The sequence below is a fragment of the Coccinella septempunctata genome, chromosome 1 (assembly GCF_907165205.1).
Source record: "Coccinella septempunctata chromosome 1, icCocSept1.1, whole genome shotgun sequence".
In the NCBI taxonomy this organism is placed as follows: Eukaryota; Metazoa; Arthropoda; class Insecta; order Coleoptera; family Coccinellidae; genus Coccinella; species Coccinella septempunctata.
The window spans coordinates 7,309,821-7,329,973 of NC_058189.1; the positions used below are offsets into that span (position 1 = coordinate 7,309,821).

General features: G+C 35.2%; 1 protein-coding gene across 1 annotated transcript in view; it reads right to left on the minus strand.

The window, feature by feature from the left end:
• Positions 1-15,837, minus strand: part of LOC123315854 (Down syndrome cell adhesion molecule-like protein Dscam2) — a 111,466-nt gene extending 95,629 nt beyond the window's left edge. The window contains exon 1 of the mRNA XM_044901749.1: positions 15,600-15,837. Coding sequence (XP_044757684.1) covers positions 15,600-15,642 — 43 coding nt within the window. The 5' untranslated portion in view covers positions 15,643-15,837. The remainder of the gene's footprint in view (positions 1-15,599) is intronic.
• Between the last annotated feature and the right edge of the window lie 4,316 nt (positions 15,838-20,153).

A 20,153-nucleotide genomic window follows, 5' to 3' on the forward strand; every position in this document is an offset into this window, starting at 1 on the left:
AGAAATTATCGTTTCTTGCTCGTATAAAATTTTCCATAAACCTCATTATTGAATGGTAGGGAAAAAATACTTCTGTTCACAGAAAGAAATTCTCTATGTCTAATATTTTATATTTCATTTCCTTATGAGGTCATATTCTGGTTTTTCACAGGACAATTGACTATTCACGTTCCTAATGTCCTGTGGAAATCTGTATATCTAACTTCGTATCTGATTTAAAAAAACTCAGATTTGAAGAGCATTAATCTCCGAAACAGATGGAAATAACTCATTGAATGTAAAATTCAAAAACATAGGCGTTATGTATCGAAACCTCAATACAATAGCATCGATGCTATTTTGCACATTTCGATTCTAGAAATTGAAGCAAAAACGCGGCCGCGTGCTTTCGTCTTTTCCCATCCGACCATTCAAAAGACATCACCCCTTTGCGTGTCCATCGAATACATTTTTAGCAGTTTCTTTTTGGATAATGTGCACATTAGACGGCTAAAGATGAAATTCCCTGACGTAGATGGGTATTTTATCGAACTTTAGCCGGTACTCGAATATAAACCTAAGTCTAGCCGGCTAATCTTAAGTTTAAGCTCACACCTATCTTTAGCCGTAATATATACACTGCGCAAAAAAATTAACGCACATTCTGAAAATCTCAATTTTAATGAAAGTTAACTCTACATTGACTTTATAACTTATTTTTTATGTTCTCTCGGGAAGGTTTTGAACGAAACAAGACACATTTACACCGCTTGCGCTAATTACAGCTCGGCAACGACGGTTCATACTCAAAATGAGTGATCTTAAAATGTTTTGATCTAATCCTTCCCAGATTTCTTCGCGTTGGATTCCTAAGTTATTAAGAGTAGCTGGATGATTTTCTGAACTTCTCAGCCTTCTATTGAGGTTGTCCCAAACCTGCTCAATCGGATTGAGATCTGGACTTCTTGCTGGACATTCCATTCGAGAGACATCAACCTCTTGAAGGTAGATGAAATGTTCACCAATGTTTGGGGCAAATGGCACTACATGCTCTTCAAGAATGTTCCTTATATACTTATCAGCATTCATAGCTCCATTATCAACGACCACTAGGTCTGTGCGAGCAGTCAAAGATATTCCACCCCATACCATAATCGATCCTCCCCCGAAACCAGTGGTATTCAGGAAATTGCACTGAGCATATCTTTCATGTGGACGTCTGTATACAAGGGAACGTCGATCACAATGGTAGAGGCCAAATCTAGACTCATCTGTGAAGAGAACTCTTTCCCAATCGGCCTCTTCCCAATGGATATGCTCTCTCGCAAAATTCAAACGCGCCCTTCGATGGGCTGGGGTAAGAGCTGGGCCTCTTGCAGCGACACGAGGCCTTGAATCATATTCTCTGAGGCGATTTCTTATTGTCTGAGTGCTAATTTGCACCTCATGAGTTTGCTCAAGCTGAATTTGAAGGAGGCGAGCGGTTGCAAACCGTTGTCTCAACGAAGAAACTCTCAAGTAACGTTCTTGAATGGCAGTTGTTACCCGTGGTCTACCATGTCCTGGTCTTCGGACATTCATACCTGTCTCCCTGAATCGCTGCAACATTCTGGACACACTTGTATGGGAAACTCCAAACCTTTCTGCAATTCTTGTGTATGTCCACCCTTCTTCTCGCAAAACTACCGCTTGGGCACATTCCTCTTGGGTCAAATTGCGTAGCGATCGAGTGTAGAAAATCAAACGAAAGAAAAACTATTTATCACTAGAATTGATCGTGGACAACTGATTTTGATTTTTTTATTCCTGCTGGGAAAAAACATCTGTATTGAAGAAAACCGTTGAAAGTGGATAACATATGCATGCATAATTCTGATAAAAATAATTATCATTGAGAACACCTTCAGTTGTAGAATAAATTTGAGATTTCCATAATGTGCGTTAATTTTTTTGCGCAGTGTATAATTAACACAACATTATCATTAATTTTTCACAACGACAGATGAAGTAAATCTTACTTTATGAAGACCTCACTAGAATGTTTTGAGATCTCCAATTCCTTCAGTACCTAAGTAATCTACAATTAAAAATGGAAAAGCATAAAATTTACTGAACTTGAGAGGTAGCAGATCAAAATAAGGGCGTAAAAAGAGACATCTAGAATGAGGCCCTACTCAAGTTCACAGAAATATGGACATATTTCGGTCTTACGATAAATTATGTAGAAGGAAGGGTATAATGTAGGGCTGATAACGAATTATCTGCGAAGTATACTGCTAAGGGAGAGCACCCTGCTGTTCTGTTCACGATTCAAGGGGACTGGAATATAACGTAACATATGTTTTACCAGTTGATTCGAACTCAGTATTAACTCCGGAGTTCATGAACCCGAAATCTTATAAGGAAGAGGATATAGGGAGGAAAAATAGTCGGCTAGTGACAGCGAGTGGGCCAATCAAATACGCGCACCCATATTTCATATCTCTCGTCTATAAGCCAGCACAAAATTCAGGGATAAGTTCAATATACAGGGTCTTTCCTAATTGAATGTCAATACTTATAGGGGTGATTTTTGGGCCCATTTTAATAAAAAATCTTCATACGAACATATGTCCTAAACGTCTTACCTTACCACCTTACAGGGTGGTAAAGTTTTAAAAAATAAATCATTTATTATTAATATTTACAACACCATTTCAGTCCGACGTACGGGTTTCATTTGAAGAAATAAAATCTACGTATCTCTCTGCATGTTGATATTGTCATATGTAGAGTCATTCGGGGCAACTGTGCGCACTTTTGCCTTTCAAGCCGTACCCTGTTTCAAATGTTGAAGCTAGGAAAATTAAAGCATATTCATAAGATAGAGAATTTTCTAATCTATAAGAAAACATCAAAATGCAAACAAACAAAAACGTTTTCTCTCCGCAAAAAATAATTTAATAGAGAAAGTCGGAGTGCGTTCACATGCCCCGTATTGCGGGTAAGTGTGCGCACCCTCACGGGGTAAGTGAACGCAGTGCTTAGTGAACCACACAATCAAAACAAATTACAAAATAATGTCATCAAAATGTTACAAAATTAGAGAAATGCTGTTTATTGTCAATACAGAAGCGCCTTTTTTCAAGCAGTGCATTATTGTTCGTGCCACAATTCTTGGTGAACACAACCCTTGATACATTCCCCTGTTGGTGGCTCGTCATATTTTTCTGAACAAGTAGGACAATATTGATCGAGTCTTTACCAAGAAAATCAACAATGTCATAATTTATTCCTCACTGAACTAATGCCCATATAATGAATCTATGCGCACACTTACCCGCGCACACTTTCCCCAGTAAGCCAAAATTTGAAATGACGTTCTTATAGAGTTGAGCAGCTAAGAGAACCTAAAATTTTTTATTATATATTTAGATTAATATGCCCATGATCGAATAAAATATTGTTTAACAGTGAGGGACTCGGAACTTGGACCTGGCAGAATGTGCAGAGATGCTAAAAATTAACAAGAAAACTAGTGAATTTGATTGATTGCAAATAAAAAGTTAAAGAAACGTCGCACGGCGCACTCCTATGAAAAACTAATATGGCGATTCTGCGCCCTTGCTTCACCCAAATGAACCCCTCTTTCATACATTGCATAGTCGAGATATACGCACTGCGCACACTTACCCACCCACTGCGCTCAGTTACCCCGAATGACTCTATGTATTAACGATATTGTTATGATCATGCAGAGAAACGGTTTTTATTTTTTAAAGCGGAAACCGCGAATCGGATTGAAAACAGTGATCGGTGATCAACTTTGGTTAGAAATGATCGGAAATTTAAAAATAATTTTTATTTTAGGAAAAATCTGTGGCATACCAGCAATGTCTGCCAAAATAAGTACCTCAAATTACGTACGAACGCCACTGGTGGAAATTTTAAAAAAGGTGGCACATTAAAAAATGCCTCTTCATAATACACTTGTGTGACAAATTTCATTGAAATATCTGAAGTGGCATTGTAGATATTAATAATAAATGATTTATTTTTGAAAATTTTACCACTCTGTATCTCCAAAGGTAAGACTTTACGGACATAAATATGTTCATATAAAGTTTTTTTCTTAAAATGGGCCCAAAAATCACACCCATAAATATTGACATTCAATTAGGAAACACCCTGTATATAACGGATGTAAAAAAACAACCTTTCAAAATTTTGGGAGCCCATTCTAGACCCCAAAATGAGTAGAGTTTCATACAAGCCTGGGTCCGCAAATGAGTCGTTTTGGAGATATGAGCGATTTTCAGTTTTAAAAATTTTAACTACTAGCGCAACCACAAAGGACAAGAAGATAATAGATTTATTCGACTTCTAGTGTTTTACAGAAGATTTTCTATATGATCACCGTCCATTTCAATGCAGGAAGTATACTTCTTTTCTATTTTCTATTTCAAAATTAGGTTATTAATCAACTGATTCGAGCTTTAGCTAAATTCTTGGGAAATGTGTGCATGGTTGTAATGGCAATGCACCGTATCAGTCAGGATATTTTGATGTCATCCATTCACCAGAAGAAAGCCATAAGAATAATTAGAGAAATTACACTTCAGAAGGAATGGCATTTATTATATGCCTTATACGTTCAAGAATATTTTGATATTTCTGTTTGAACAAAAAAATATGTTTCATCGTCTTAATCTCAAAATGATTATATTATTGAACAAGAACATGGTCATTTAATTTGCCTGAAAACAATCTATAAACTACTCGGAGGCAAAGAGATTTCAACAATCTGCCAATGAATATAGAGAAAATAGATAGACTGAAACTTTTCAAGAAAAAAATTTTCAATTTATTATTAAACATGAAACCATGCTGTATGGAAGAGTTTTCTGTTTGAAAAACGATTTTATTGACACTATGTAATTTCCCTCCTTGTTCAACGTGAATTGTTTTGGAATTCAGATATATGATTGGAGTTTTATGTCAAAGTAAATGAGTGGCCCGGATAAATTGGGCTCAGTGTGCCGCGGTTATTATGGTTCAAATAGCTTTTATAATTATAATTCTGCAGCCTTTAATTATGAAACTTCTCTGGTGTTTCAGGCCATAATATTGTACGATCATCTGCGTAACACTGTAAAATTTCTCATTAAAATACAGTTCTAAAAAACCATAAAATGTATCTTGCATAAAAAAGTTGCTACAGTATTAAGGATTTTCAATAAATTTCATCGTATAATATACATTGTCAATATCTCAAGGAAGGGATCAATAAATATATTATTATTATAGCAAAGTATTGAAAATAAACTATCATAAATAGGCCAATAGCCAGTTGTCCTGTTAATTATAAAGTTAAATGAAATGTTTGTTTAAAGGTGAAGTTCCTCCTGCCTTAGGAGTACCTATTTCGACTTCTATTGATGCGAGATGCTTCTTGTTGAGGAATTCAATATTCTTGTAATTATCCATAAATTCCTACCACTGCATCATCATCATCACTTCATCTTCGGGTTGAATTTTTTGATTCAACAACTTTTAGCCGAATAAGATAACCGACTCTTCTCAAACAAGTGCATGTTATGTGTCAATAATTTAAGTTTCTTCCATAGTAATCCATAGCGAAAATAAATAGGTATATTTAAAAACTGATCTCTTGTCCTTTCCATGCAAATAATGAGATCTGGAATCCCTTTAATCAGTTTGTATAAACATTATTATGTTCATCATTTTACATTGTAATGAAATACGTAATTACTGAGACTTTCACGTCGTATAGAAAACATAGCGCTTTTTTAAAAGCCAAAAATGTGTTGACAAGCGTTATAACCTCATATCTTTGTACTATACAGTGTCAAATTTCCATGGACAGCCTAGTGCATTTATGTCAGTGAATGGAGAGAACTCATCATCACATAAAGAGGGGTACACACCGTTTTAGTGGTCAGTTTAAAAAGAGAAAATGAATATATTACGTCAGAAACCACTAATTTATATGAGGTTTTCATTATAATTCAATTCAATCAGTTCGTCATCTCGGAAAGTCAGAAATTTTTTTATTCGTCAAACAGAAAAAAAAATTAAATTTTTTTCTTCATCGAACAACAAATATTCATTTATGATAGTAACTTTCCAAGGTGAAGTTATCTCTGCTATGAATTTTCACCTGAAAAAATTTCTCGAAAAGTCTCGCCATTGGCTACAATTCGTATTCTGTTGATATTGAAAGAAGATGTTCGTTAAGTACTGCCATCTCTTCGACGAAAGTAGAAACTATTGTTATATTCGTAACTTCTACTTATCGTTCGAATGTTCTGGCAATACACCACATTCTGGTAGTCTTTCCCCTTTTACGCCTTATACGGATGGCGAGAAAGGCTCGTGGTATAAATATTCAATTAAAGTAAATGTCATATGAAGAGCAAATGTTTGATGTCAGCTATGATATTTTTTAATGAACCGACTAAAAAACATATTGATTGTTGTTCAGTAAATAAGACAACTGAAAGATTAAAATAAATCGAATATCGTATTAGGTTGGGCCAGTAGTTAATTTGAAAACCTCAGTATTATAGTGAACTAGTATAGTAGTAGTATACTATAATACATACTATACTACTATGAATACATTCGAGAAAATTCTGGGGATGATTCCGAGTAGAAAAATAGGGTGGACCTTCTTAATGTCAACTCATCATTTTTGAGCCCCCATGCTTAGTTGCAGCAACCGAAAGATGTCGCCTGAAAAGCAGTTTTTAATTTTTTCCGTGTAAAAGAGATGTAGATATAGCTAAATAGGCTTTTCATATAGTGGCCAAGAAGTATGAGTATAATTTATAATCATTGACAATAACTGTGGGTATTTTACTTATACCAGTAAGTTTTAAGTATGTTATTCTTGAGCCATCAAGTATTCATCAATGGGGATAGCTAGCAGCAGTTCTAGTATTTTGTCCATGATATTGGTGTATCATGGACCGTCCCGCTTCACCAAACAGAATACCTTGTCTGTTTCATTTGGTCAAATTGTATAAAAGGTACTGATGGAATTCCCGATTCTCTAGCAAATGAAAATTACACTTTGCTTACTGGAAAACCATGAGAAAACAAATAATTGAATTCGGCTCGAAATGCCGTCTTTAATTTTCTATTTTACCAGTCCCTCTTTGATGGCTATATTCAGGGTTTCATATTCTTGTGTCAAATTAATTTCCGGTAACAAATTTTTGAAACGTTAACACCTCATTTTCACATCGTGGACCATACCGATGAAATTCCGTAGCTGAGAGGATTAACGCCAAATAGAACCCAAGTTTAATTAATTTACCTTTCACAGCCTCGGAGGTAAACTCTGGAGGCTGTACGTAATTTTGGATCGTAGATACGTGTCGCAAAACAGGGCGTAGCAATTCCGCAGAGGTTGGTGTTCATTTTTCCATCAGAATCCCGTGGATTGAATTCTAATGGAACAAACAAAATGGTATAGTACAAACATAAAATTTGCAATTCCGGCTTTTGAGAAGGTTGAATCAATAAAATTAATTAAATTCAATGACGCCCTGAATAGTACGAGATCCTGCTGTATTGTATTGAGTATTGAGTCAAACACACATTTTCACATACGTTTATGGATAGGAGAATACACTGATAACACCGCAGCCTGTCAAATGTGGCCGCCAGTAATTTTAATTAATCAATATTCAATGAAAAATTTCGTTCAATTAGTTTTGAAATAAAATATCATCCACATCATAACATTGCATGAAAAGAATCCTGAAATCCATAGATGCCGTAGCACTCTCGGCCACATGTACCTCGCAGCCAGATGTAAGCAAGTAATATTTTGATCTATTTATGGGTTCATGACGTACACGGAAGTTTGTGATATCAATTCATACCTAATTTTTTTTTAATATGATGATATATGGCTGCCTGAAAAAAAAACTGCAAATTGGGTCTGCCATCTCTTAAAAACGCGAGATATCCGAGATAAAGTAAGAGAGAGTTAGCGCGCAACGCCACTTGTTAGATGAGGATGGCGAATGCCAGCCGTGTGAGTATTTAAAGCCATTGCGCATGCGTTGATAGATAGAGCCGGCGGCTCAAACAAAAGTAGGAAGTAGAAACGAGTCTACATTATCTTATTTTTTTACAAAATAAAATACTACGCATACCATATTAGCAAAAAGATTTTATTACATATTACATATCATTAATTAGTTATTAAATCTCACGAATTTTTTCGTGACTCCGCAAAACCATTTTCTTCAAAATCAGTCTCTTGTACTGTGATTGTTTTAGAAAATCCTCCTTCCATCTCAAAAATACCCCGGAAACCAATGTTATAAAGTTTACTCTCAATGAAACTTGGAACAAATGGGGAATTCTCCTCAATTTGGGTTATCACTGCATATGCAAGTTTAAACTGAATAATTATGAGTTTCATTTATAATTTTTTCAAATTCACCGCGGAAACTATTCAAAATCATCCTTGAAATATGGGGTTGTAAAATTTAAATCGCTTCGTGCGGAGTTTACGATTTGGCAACAGTTCATACAAGACAATGAAAAGAACAATGTCCGATCAGCTTGTTTATAAAGTAACAGCTGTTGATCTACAGGCGCGTACTTACTGGCGAGCTTCAACTGCAACCGGCCATAAAAATCCCATAAAATTTTCCGACCTTCCTCGTTCGTCGCAGACTTCATAGACAGCCATCTTTGTCTATCTCATCAAGATAATGCATTTGTTGTCCTTTTTTATCAAGGCATATTTCAGTCGATCTTGCCAGCTTGTGCAATTCTCACAAAACGCTTTAAACTTTAAATACCCATTTTTATTTTTCATTTTTAAGTGCTTAAAATAATTTTTTTTGGGAAACGGTTCAAATGGTTATTTCAAAATGAGACGTTTCAAAGATATTTCATTAAAAATACATTATTTTCGTCAGAAGGAGTATTCCCTATTGTATCAAAAGCTCTCGATAAATCGAAGAAAATGCCAGCAACAACATATTCTTCATCCAATGAGGTATAAACAGTCTGAGATTGCTGTTTCAGTTGGGCGTCCGCGTCTGAAGCCATGTAGATTTTCACAAATCATTTTGAACTTATCTAAAAACTCAATCATTCTATCAAGTACTATTCTTTCAACAACGTTGAAAAAAATATTTAATATTGAAATTAATTACGTTCTTTTTATAGATGGGAATTACCTCAGCAATTTTAAGTAGGTATTTCTGGAAAAATTCCTGAAGAGATTGAAAAGCGTCCAGTGAAAAAGTTTTTTCTCAAAAATCAGTTGTAGTGAGAAAAAGAACAATATGTAAGCTGTTTCAAATTCAGCTGAATAGCGAATTTCATTGGTAGAACCGGTTATAACATAGTGCATATTTTGAACTCATTAAAATTCTAAGAGGTCTCCACCTAATTTTAGCTATAGATTTCACTACAATAGCATATTCCATCAGTTGTCTGGGTTGAACTGATGCTCATGGAGTTTATCTATAATCTAATCTATAGTAACACTAGTTTCAACAATGGAATTCGCTCTAGTCTAGTATCATAATTTTGTTCCTTTTTTGTCCATTTCAATAGAATTGACGTGTGAGACCAAAAACAAAAGAAGCCCACATTTGCGAAGATGTTACTGCTGGACTCTTAAAATACAAGCTGTGACATTTAAGGGCCAATTTCACCAAATGGTGATATCTCCGCTTAACTTGAACTCAAATCAAAATTGACATTTGCCACGTCTGTGAAGTGAAGTTAGGAGGGTAAAGAAACCACAAAATACAGAGACACTCCATTTGAACTGAAATTATTTATAAGACGTGTAATCGGCCTAAATCAGCGAGTTTCTTTCTTAAACGTCAGTTACGTCTAATCTCGGTTTATATCCTTCGTGAAATTGGCCACAATCCGCTTAACAAACTGTTTATAATATTGACATTTCCCCTTCGTCTATGAAGTGAAGTAAGGAGGATAAGGAAACTACAAAGCCCAAGGACGCGCCAGTTGAGATGCGTAATCGACATCAACTTGAAACAGATTATACGATGATCACCTGAAGATGCTAATGTGATAGCGAAACACGTGTCGTGGTTTAAAAACTCATTTTTTGAAAATCGTAAAATCTGTTTCAAGTTCAATTATGGATTTTCATCAAGTACCTATCGACCACATCAATTCAATATTTCAGTAATCGATATAAATTAGCGAGTTTCTTTCCTTAACGCCAGTTATGTCGAATCTCGGTTTATATGTCCTTGGTGAAATTGACCACAAATTGAGACAGTAAATTAAGACAACAAAAAAGTAAATTATTTCAAAATCTATGTACTTCAGACAAGAATGTTTCAAATAAAAGTTGTTAGATATCAAGGAGGAAAAAAAATGAACATATTCTTTTTTGACTTGAAGGTTATTTCAAAGCAAACTTGATTTTTCTAAATGAAAAGGTAAGGTATATTTTCAATGCAGATTCTAATAATTCTTCATAAAAAAAGTAGTACCTTTTCTCAATTAACTGAATCAAGTGTATTAGGTCAAAGGAACGGAGCTAATATTTAATTCAAGAAATTGTTTGCATCAGTTTATATTGAAGAATTTAAAAAATTTCGAAAAAGTCAATTCTGTGAGATCTGTGAGTATTTGTAGCATAGACATAGAGACATGGACTGTGCCTTCCCTTTATATCTATGCATGAAATACGGTCAAAAAAAGTGACAGAGAGAAAAACACGTCGGGAATGCAGTTGTCTTTTTCTAGAATTTTGATTAGTCTACACTCACCTCTATGTGAACAAAAAAGAGAAAGGTATATCCCGACGAGCTTTTCTCTCTTTCTAATAAATAGCCAATTTCATGCTGGCATTGCTCAGTCCATGTCTCTATGTCTATGATTTGTAGAATGTGTTTATGAACTTCGGTAACATAATATCGTAATTAGCACATCCATTATTCAGCTTCACGATGGTGTTTTATAACAAGTATGGATTATTTTGTGATGGAATGTGCACATACATACATATAATCGGTAACGTATACTCCATTCACATTTATTTAAGCAGTCGGTTGGCCATGAAATAATTTTCTCAAGTTTTTGTAACTAGAACGAAGAGAGGTTGGCACTCATGAAATATCGTTAATGTCATAACGCCGTTGCCGCAACTAATATCAATTTTTATTACGAAAATGCCGAAAGTGATTGAAAAAAGAAGCAGGGTTCCACGAAGTGCTATTTAGAATTCAGGTCCGCTCATTCAAATAGTATACCCTGATATTCTAAAATCCACAATACGTCAGACGGTAGCGAACATATTCAATGTAAGAGAATTTATATAATGTTTCATCTGAATCTAAACGACTACTGAATATGTCCACAATCAGAAAGATTGTGAATGATGAGGATGACAAAGAATTTCCTTCTATTGGGAGACCCAAAAAAGTGGTGGCATTTGAGAATTTTATGTTTGAGTGAATTAATGCGAAAAATTTATTACAGGATTTTCGATGAATGTCATCGCAGTATAAGTTCCCGAAAATTGATTTTTCTATTTTTCATTTGACTTGTCTTATACATTTTGTAAATGTCTTAAGATACCAATAAATACATAATTATTAATATTATATCAATGTGTTTAGATGAAGAGACACAAATACGCGCCAGTTGTCCTGTTAATTGTTTCTTGATGTGAAATTTTTGTTCAAAGGTGAAGTTCATCTTGACTTGAAACTTCCTTTAATTCCTTTTACTTATATTGATGCAAGATGATTTTTGTTGAAGAATTTAACATTCTTGTAATTATCTGTTAATTCCTTCAGGAGATACCTAACCACTGCTTCATATGCATTTCATCTTCGGGTTAATATTTTTGAAATCTACAACTGAAGTATCGTTGTCAAACTTTAGCCAAAGAAGATAACGAACATTAACTCTCCTCAAGCTAGTGCATATTATGATATTATACTGATCTTTTGTTTTTTCCATGCAAATAACTGCATTTGGTATGCCTTCAATCAGTTTGTATAAACTTCAATTATGTTCGTCACATATTTTCCGAAGAGATTCGACATTGTGGTAAAATACGTAATAACAGAAACTTTTACGTAGAACGGGCAACATAGCGTTGATTTGAAACCCAAAAATGTTTTGACAAGCTTCATAACACCACATTTTCGTACTATACAGAGTGAAATGTGTCAAATTTCCATGGCCAACCGAGTGCTAAAATAAAAGTGAATGGAGTATATGCTGATAATCTAATGGTGTGTTCATTCAGGTTTTCCTTGAACCCGTGACCAAAGATGGTGGGTTTACGCGGGCTTCCTTAGACATACGAACGAAATCTGTCATATGTAATCCAGGAGTCACCTTGGGCCTTTTCTCTTTCTCATACACAGTGATGACGTTGCAACTTGTTTCAGATTCGCAAGGTTCCCCTTATTCGCAGATTACTCGAAGATCTTGTTGTTAGTCAACACTTATCGTAATACTCAGTCTCTGACATATATGCAAACATATGTCAATATCTAGAAAGGCATGCTATTTCCTTTCAAGAAATATTTTTGGTGGAGAGGTATTGAGTGAGGGATTTGGGTGTTGTGTACGATTCCAGGATGATTTTCGGTCCGTATGTTGGGAATATTGTTGCTAAGGGGTTGAGGAATCTTGAGTACACATCTTCTGTGTGGTGTCCTTATAATTTACAGGACAGTGATAGGATCGAGAGTATCCAGAATAAAATCCTTTCTTCATATTTCTTATGCCGATTTGGCATCTTATAATTTCAGTTCAATTGGAGTGTCTCTGTATTTTGTGGTTTCTTTACTTGGATTGTGGCCAATTTCACGAAGGATATAAACCGAGATTAGACGTAACTGACGTTTAAGAAAGAAACTCGCTGATTTAGGCCGATTACGCATCTTATAAATAATTTCAGTTCAAATGGAGTGTCTCTGTATTTTGTGGTTTCTTTACCCTCCTAACTTCGCTTCATAGATTTGGCAAATGTCAATGTTAGAGAAGTTTTATTTGAGTTCAAGTTAAGCGGAGTTATCACCATTTGATGAAATTGGCCCTTAAATGTCACAACTTGTATTCTAAGAGTAACATCTTCGCAGATGTAGGTATCTTTTGTTTTTGATCTCACACGTCAATTCTTCACTATTGAAATGGACAAAAAAAGTACAAAATTATGATACTAGACTAAAGCGAATTCCATTGTTGAAACTAGTGTTGTAATAGATTAGATGTTACCTAGATAAACTCCATGAGCATCAGTTTAACTTAGGTAACTGATGGAATATGCTATTGTAGTGAAATCTATAGGTGAAATAAGATTGAGACCTCTTAGAATTAATTTCATATTTTTTGGCAGCTCACATGTCTTTACTTCGCTTGTTAACCTTGAGAAAGCGTAGGATCAGGATGTATTGCTTTTCACCAGGCTGGGGATGTTGTCGACCACTGAGCTTCTCTCTCTCTCTCTTTGCTCTTCACGTTCCACCTAGAGACATTAGAGAGCCTGTCTTGCTCAGTGTTCCTAATTACCGAGTTAATTACTCAAAGGGCATCTCCTATTCCCAGAATTTCAGGAAGGTTTGATATTGACAGTCGGCCTGGCATCGACTTCATGAATGTATCGAACTCTGATGAGTAATTTGAAAAAAGAGTGTTTGTTTTCGATTTTTTTAACTAATTTTGGAGTTGGGTTTATTCCGTAAAGAAATAAATAAATCATGTCATCGCAATCAGCCATTCAGATTGGTTCCTTTCTTAGGTATTAGTACTCAGGAAGCCCGCATAAGTCTTACATAAACCTAATGAAAATCAAATATTAAATTACTAAATGATAAACAGTTTAAAAGAGAAATAAAAACTCTGTTCATTCAGAGATGTTATTACAGTACTAATGAATTTCTTGCTAGCTCATTGAGTTAGAATATTTATGTGGTTGAAATTTTCTTCTGACATTGTTTCAATTTTTCATGAGAAAATTGCTGCAAAATGGATCCCCAAATGTTTGAATGTTGACCAAAAGCGTGCAAGGGTAGAAGCATCGCGTTCGATCTGTGCTCGATTCGAAAACGATGTAGACATCTTAAACCGTTGTTACTATGGAAGACACTTGGGTACATTTCTCGGATCCAGAAACAAAGCAAAAATTGATGGAATGGCGACGCTCTGGTTCTCCAAAACCTTGGAAGTTTCGTGTCAAATAATCTGCTGGAAAAGTTCTTGCTTCAGTTTTTTGGGATTGCTATGGAGTAATCATGATTAATTTTTTGGATAAGGGTAGTACAATAACCGGAGATTACTATTTGACATTACTGACCACTCTACGGGAAAAAATTAAAGAGAAAAGACCTGGAAAGCTATCCAAAGGTGTTTTGTTTTTGCAGGACAACGCCCCTGCAAACAAATTCGTGATTTAGGGTTTGAATTACTAGAACACCCCCTTCATTCACCAAATTTGGCTCCATCCGACAATCACGTCTTTCCTCAACTGAAAAAAGTTTAAAAGGTCGTGAATTTTCTTCCAACGAGGAGGTAATAGAAGCTGTGGAGGTCTGGTTTGCAGAGCAAGAAGAAACTTTTTTTTGAAAAGTCTATAGACGTTACAGGTTCACTGAAATAAATGTATCCAATTCAGAGGAGAATATGTTGAGTAATAAAATATTTTGACATTGAAATTTTGTTTGGTTCTATGGTAGGCTAAAAATTTTTCAATTTATCCTCGTATGATTATCCGTATGGATGTTCAAAATGTTCAACTAACTAGTGGAATAGTGAGAATTCAAAGGTTATTTTCATTTTATGGCTGTCGCTCCAGAATTTTCTGATTAGATCCAGAACTATTTCGCTTAGCATCATCCCTTTGTCGAATCACGATGTAGTTTGGATTAGGGCAACCACAGTATGATCCGGATTTGAATTCCAATAAGCACCTCGAGGAAATGTTGGAACGTCGCAGGCTACGAAGAAATTCCTGTCCGAATCCAGGCGGGAGACGCGCAAAGAATTGGCGCCTAAAGGAAATGGAATGTGATTGAATTCTAGGGGTTGAATCCCAATCTGATAGCTTTACACGCTCAAATAGTGTTAATTATGAAGGCTGCGGGAAAATGATAGATTGAAAAATTCCTTTTGCCTTCTTTTTGTCGCTCGTTCACCTGGTTGATTCCGGAAGACCTGAAAAAAAGTTAATTCCTAACTGTGTGGATGAGCGCTGATTACCACGGTGCCCCGAAAATGACCTTTGGTATTTGTCCATTCAGAGGTGTCACAGATAACAAATATGGTGGACATTGGACAAATTCAATTCTGATTCATAATTCGACTATTTTCTGTATGCTTCAAATTCAGAGGTAATTTTTAATAATTGAAAGAATATTTTAATAAAAACGAGGAAATGAAAATTTGAAAAAAAATTCATTCATTTTGTAATCGCTCAGTGGGTAAACTGCATGCAGTAAATTTTTCGCGCGTCAATCTTGAATGTTTAACGAAAAGAACGAGTTTTTCAATGACAAGTTAATTGTGATGATATAAAAACATTAAGAAAAAATTCAATCGAAAGAAAATTTAAAAAAAGTTCATGTTGTAAATATTCTACTTTTTACCTGTTAGAAACGCTATCGCTATTCCAAAGCACACCAGAGGCATAATCTGAAGTCTGAATCCACAATACACACTGGAGAACGGAATTTTGGATGAGAGATCAGAATGCGCGCATGAAGGAAAAGACGGACAACTTTCCGTAACTCAGGAAGTTCAAAACGTGCAAAAAATGGGTTGAACAATTGCGTAGGTCGGGATGATCGTCGTTGCCCTATTATTTACATCCGTTTCAGCGAAACGCCTTCCCCAAACTGTCATGTCGTTGAGATGACTGCACTTGCGCCCCCAAAGGATGCTGGAGCGGAATCCTGTGTGTGCGCGTCATGGTTCCGTCCTCATCAAATGTGAAAATCCAATTCGAATATTCCAGATTACGGAAAAGTAAACAGAACGAGGAAAAACTTCTAACAGTTAATGAAATTCGAGCTCTAGCAATAGGTTTATCTCGGAATTCCAATGATGCTAACTTATATTGGGATTGAATCGTTTTTATCTGAACCTAGATCAAAGTTGTGTCGAAATTTTTTCGAATATTCCAAATAAATTTGATTCCACGATTTCTACGAATTATTTTCATCTATCTTAGTCGTTGATGGAATTTGAAAGATGGGAGATTTAGGCGCTGTTAGATATATTATTCTCATTAGATATGATTTATAGGGTAATATTTCACCTAGTTCCAGTTACGCCCACGATTAGAGTAGACAGAAATGTGTGATGGTATTGCAGAACATACACCAACTGGCCAGATCCATATTTGTAATGGGGGCTACCGTTTTTTTGCCCACCAGTTGGCGCCTTTGTAGAGTGAGGTCCTGAACATAGACAAACTAATGCAAGATTTGTTTATCTACGATGACCGGGACTTGTCATTTCACAGATCATAATATTGGAGAAATTGAATATAGAAATATTTGGTGACTAATCAATATCTTGTTCGTCATGTGTGTAAGTCCCTTTCTGACAATGATTTGACTTCACTTCTTTTATAGCATTAAACAAGTAATATCAATAAAAGTATTATAGATATATGGAGACCACAAACTTAATATTAATCATACATTTGAGTCTATGATTTGGACCTCACGCTACACTAGCACATCTAGCGGCGAATTCACACGCGGTAGCCCTCATTGCTCTGCTATGCAGGACTGCTAGATAAGCCCACTATCCAAAATTGGAGGTTTCATCCGTCTTATTAATTGGTTTGAATTTTTCTCAGAGGCTCTTACATGCATCTTTTGCCGCATAAAGACAATAAGAATTATATTTCCACTCTCAACTAATTCAGATGCGATCAAAAGGGTATTTTCCTCAATATTGGAAACCACCACACCAAGTTGGTAAATCATTTTTTATAAACATCAAAATATCATCAACTGTCCTTATCATTCTTGTTTGAAATGTTGTGGGATTATTTACAGGGTGCCTCAAAATTGCTTGACTTTGGCTGTACAGGCCAGATAGACAAAAATAATGAAAGGGTTCGCACATACATGGTATGTACAAAAATGTTAGCAGTAGCTTCTTCAGCTCAAAAGAAACACTTTTTTATCATACAATCTTTCCCGATTCGGTCCCAATAAAAAGAAATATCCACTGAAAACTAAAAGGCCAACCTTTCTAGTGATAAATTGATCCCAACTTTTTAGGAATTTTTCGAAAATCAGCTTTCGAGTAGTATTTGTTCCAGGAAAATTATCGTAGATCTAAATGTGATACATATTCTGATAGAGCAATTCTTCTAGTGATAAATCTGAAATGTTCACCCATTTCGGCGCAACCGTTCGGTCTTGACGAATTCTTAAGTGAAATTTGCAATTTTTGAAAAATGCCCCTTCCAAAATAAAAATCTGAACGAAGGGAGACAGACTTTCGAAAATCCACGCTATAGATTACTCGAGTTCGAAATCCTATATTTTAATACCAAAATTTCAAATATCCAGGCCTGTGTCGGAGAAAATAATTTCTTTTGATTTTTCACTTTTCATTTTCGAGTTGACTTCGCAGAGCTCTCTAGAGTGCAATTCTCTATTGAATCATCAACTGATTGGTTTTCTTAAATTTTCAAAACAATTTCTATGCACTCCGTATCCGAAAACAGTAATAGAACATCCTGATTTTCAGACAGATTAGCAAATAGGTCATTTAAGGGGGGTCTAACCCCTTGCTCATTTTTGACCCAAAAATTCGAAATTTTTGAAATCGAGTTTTTGTACTATGGTGGAAGCCTAGGCAACGCTGATTTTAGAACCGGAAATCCTAACTGGATCAGAGAAATATAACAGGAGATATCGCAGATTGAAATTTGTAATTTTTGAAAAATACCATTTCGAAGATGAAAATCTAAAATAAATGGGATAGGCCTTCGATAATGTTCGCAATAGATTAAGCATATTCGAAAACCTATATTTTCTCATCAAAATTTCGGATATCTTACACTGTTTACCAGAAAATCAAATTTTCAATTTGATTTTTGATTTCTAGTGATAAATCTTGATATTTTATCCAACCCGGCGCAACTGTTCGGTCTTGAGAAAGTATTAACTGAACCCAACAATTTGGGAATTTTTCAAAGGTCAGATTTCGAGTAGTTTTTCTTCCAGGATAATTATCGTAGATCTGAATGTGATACATATTCTGATAGAGCAATTCTTCTAGTGATAAATCTGAGAAGTTCACCCATCTCGGCTCAACCGTTCGATCTTGACGAATTCTTGAGTGAAATTTGCAATTTTTGAAAAATGCCCTTTCCAAGATGAAAATCTGAACAACGGGAGATAGGCTTTCGATAATCCACGCCATAGATAACTCGAGTTTGAAATCCTATAGTTTAATACCAAAATTTCAAATATCTGGCCCTTTTTTGGAGAAAATAATTTCTTTTGATTTTTCACGTTTCAAACCTAGGCAACGCTGATTATAAAACCGGAGTGATAATAATTTTGTTTTTACAAATATAAGCGCATAGTTATATCGCACATTTAATTCCTATAAACGATCAATCTCAGCGAAATTATCAATTTTCACAGGAAAAAATTCGACCCACTGTCACTATAACGAAAAAGTATATGTTTTAGCACCGAAAATTCCGATAATGTAAAATCTCTGCAGCGTGGGTATGATACCCAGCAGACCATATCTGATGCAATCATATGATAGAAGCATTTAGTGTCGGCTTGGCTGACCGTAACACGATTCCCTGCCTGTAAATAAAATCAATTTAATGGGAATGCATGAAGTTATATGCTGGTTCATGATTTGATCCTGAAATATATATGGAAAATTCGAGAGACATCTGATGAAAACAAAAAGCAATGCTTTTTCAATCGATAGATTTGATTTTATGAATAGAGAATGAATTTTGAGACCTTTTTTTAATTTAACAAGCATATTAATAGAAACAAGATGGTGATTTTTTTCGCAAATACCGTAGATTCGGGTGACTTGCGACGATTGTTGAATTCAACTTGTCATATTTTCAAAACGGTGATCTATTTTTATCTGAAATAGAGGTTCGAATATGCCTAATGACTCAGACTATTGATAAGGTTATATACCATGCTTCAGAATTCGGATATAAATTTTGAAAAAAATAAAATATACTTGTCCCAAGTCACCCACCGATATGGGAGGCTTGGGATACAAGTTAAAATCTATTGATTTCTCAACCCTCAAATGAAATAGGTGACTTGGGACGAAGTATGGTTTTGAAAAATTAGAATTTGTGATCATATAGTAGAAATTCGGTAAGGAAATTGAATGATAAACCCCTATTACAACGAAAGTAAATATATTTTCAACTCAAATGTAAAAAAACTAAACAAAACAAGGGAACTTTGATTTCTTTCATTCTTTGGTGATTTCTTTGTGGAAATAACGTGAATAATAATATCCTGCGAAAAATCGGCATATTTCCTGCTGCCAGTGCGCCGCTTGTATCTATTCGGCATTGTCCCAAGTCACCCTATGAAACAACTAAATAAATGAATGAGATCCGTGTTGCCGTTTGATTTGTAAACAACCTTGTTTCATGACATATCTAATATCCCAATATCCCACGTATCCAGAAAAAAAATTACACATGCATGCACAAAGTGAAACACATGTACAGGATATAGAAAGTATAAGAGTCATAAAAAACGCGCTTTTACTTTCCTGAATTCGTTAATTTTTCCTGTCAATTCAAACGCTCTGGTCACGGCAAACTCAACGGGAATTAATTGTTAAACTAACCGAACAGACTCTACACAATCTTATAAGGTTGTTCAAGTTCAAACAAACAGTCGATATTCACAGAGAAAAATATGAATTGTGAACGCTTAATCTATGATTAGGTTAACTTGAGATTATGCTACTTTCGTTGTGAATGGTTGATAACAATGATTTTTATATTTGTTGCTTCCTTATATGCTTATTTTTGATTTTTTCTCGACTTGAAGACAATGAAGTTCGTATAGGTTATAATAGCTAATGCTGAATGAAAATGTTGAACTTGGGGCAAGATGATCCCCCAACTTGTGTACAAGATGATCCCTGGGGATCATCTTACACCT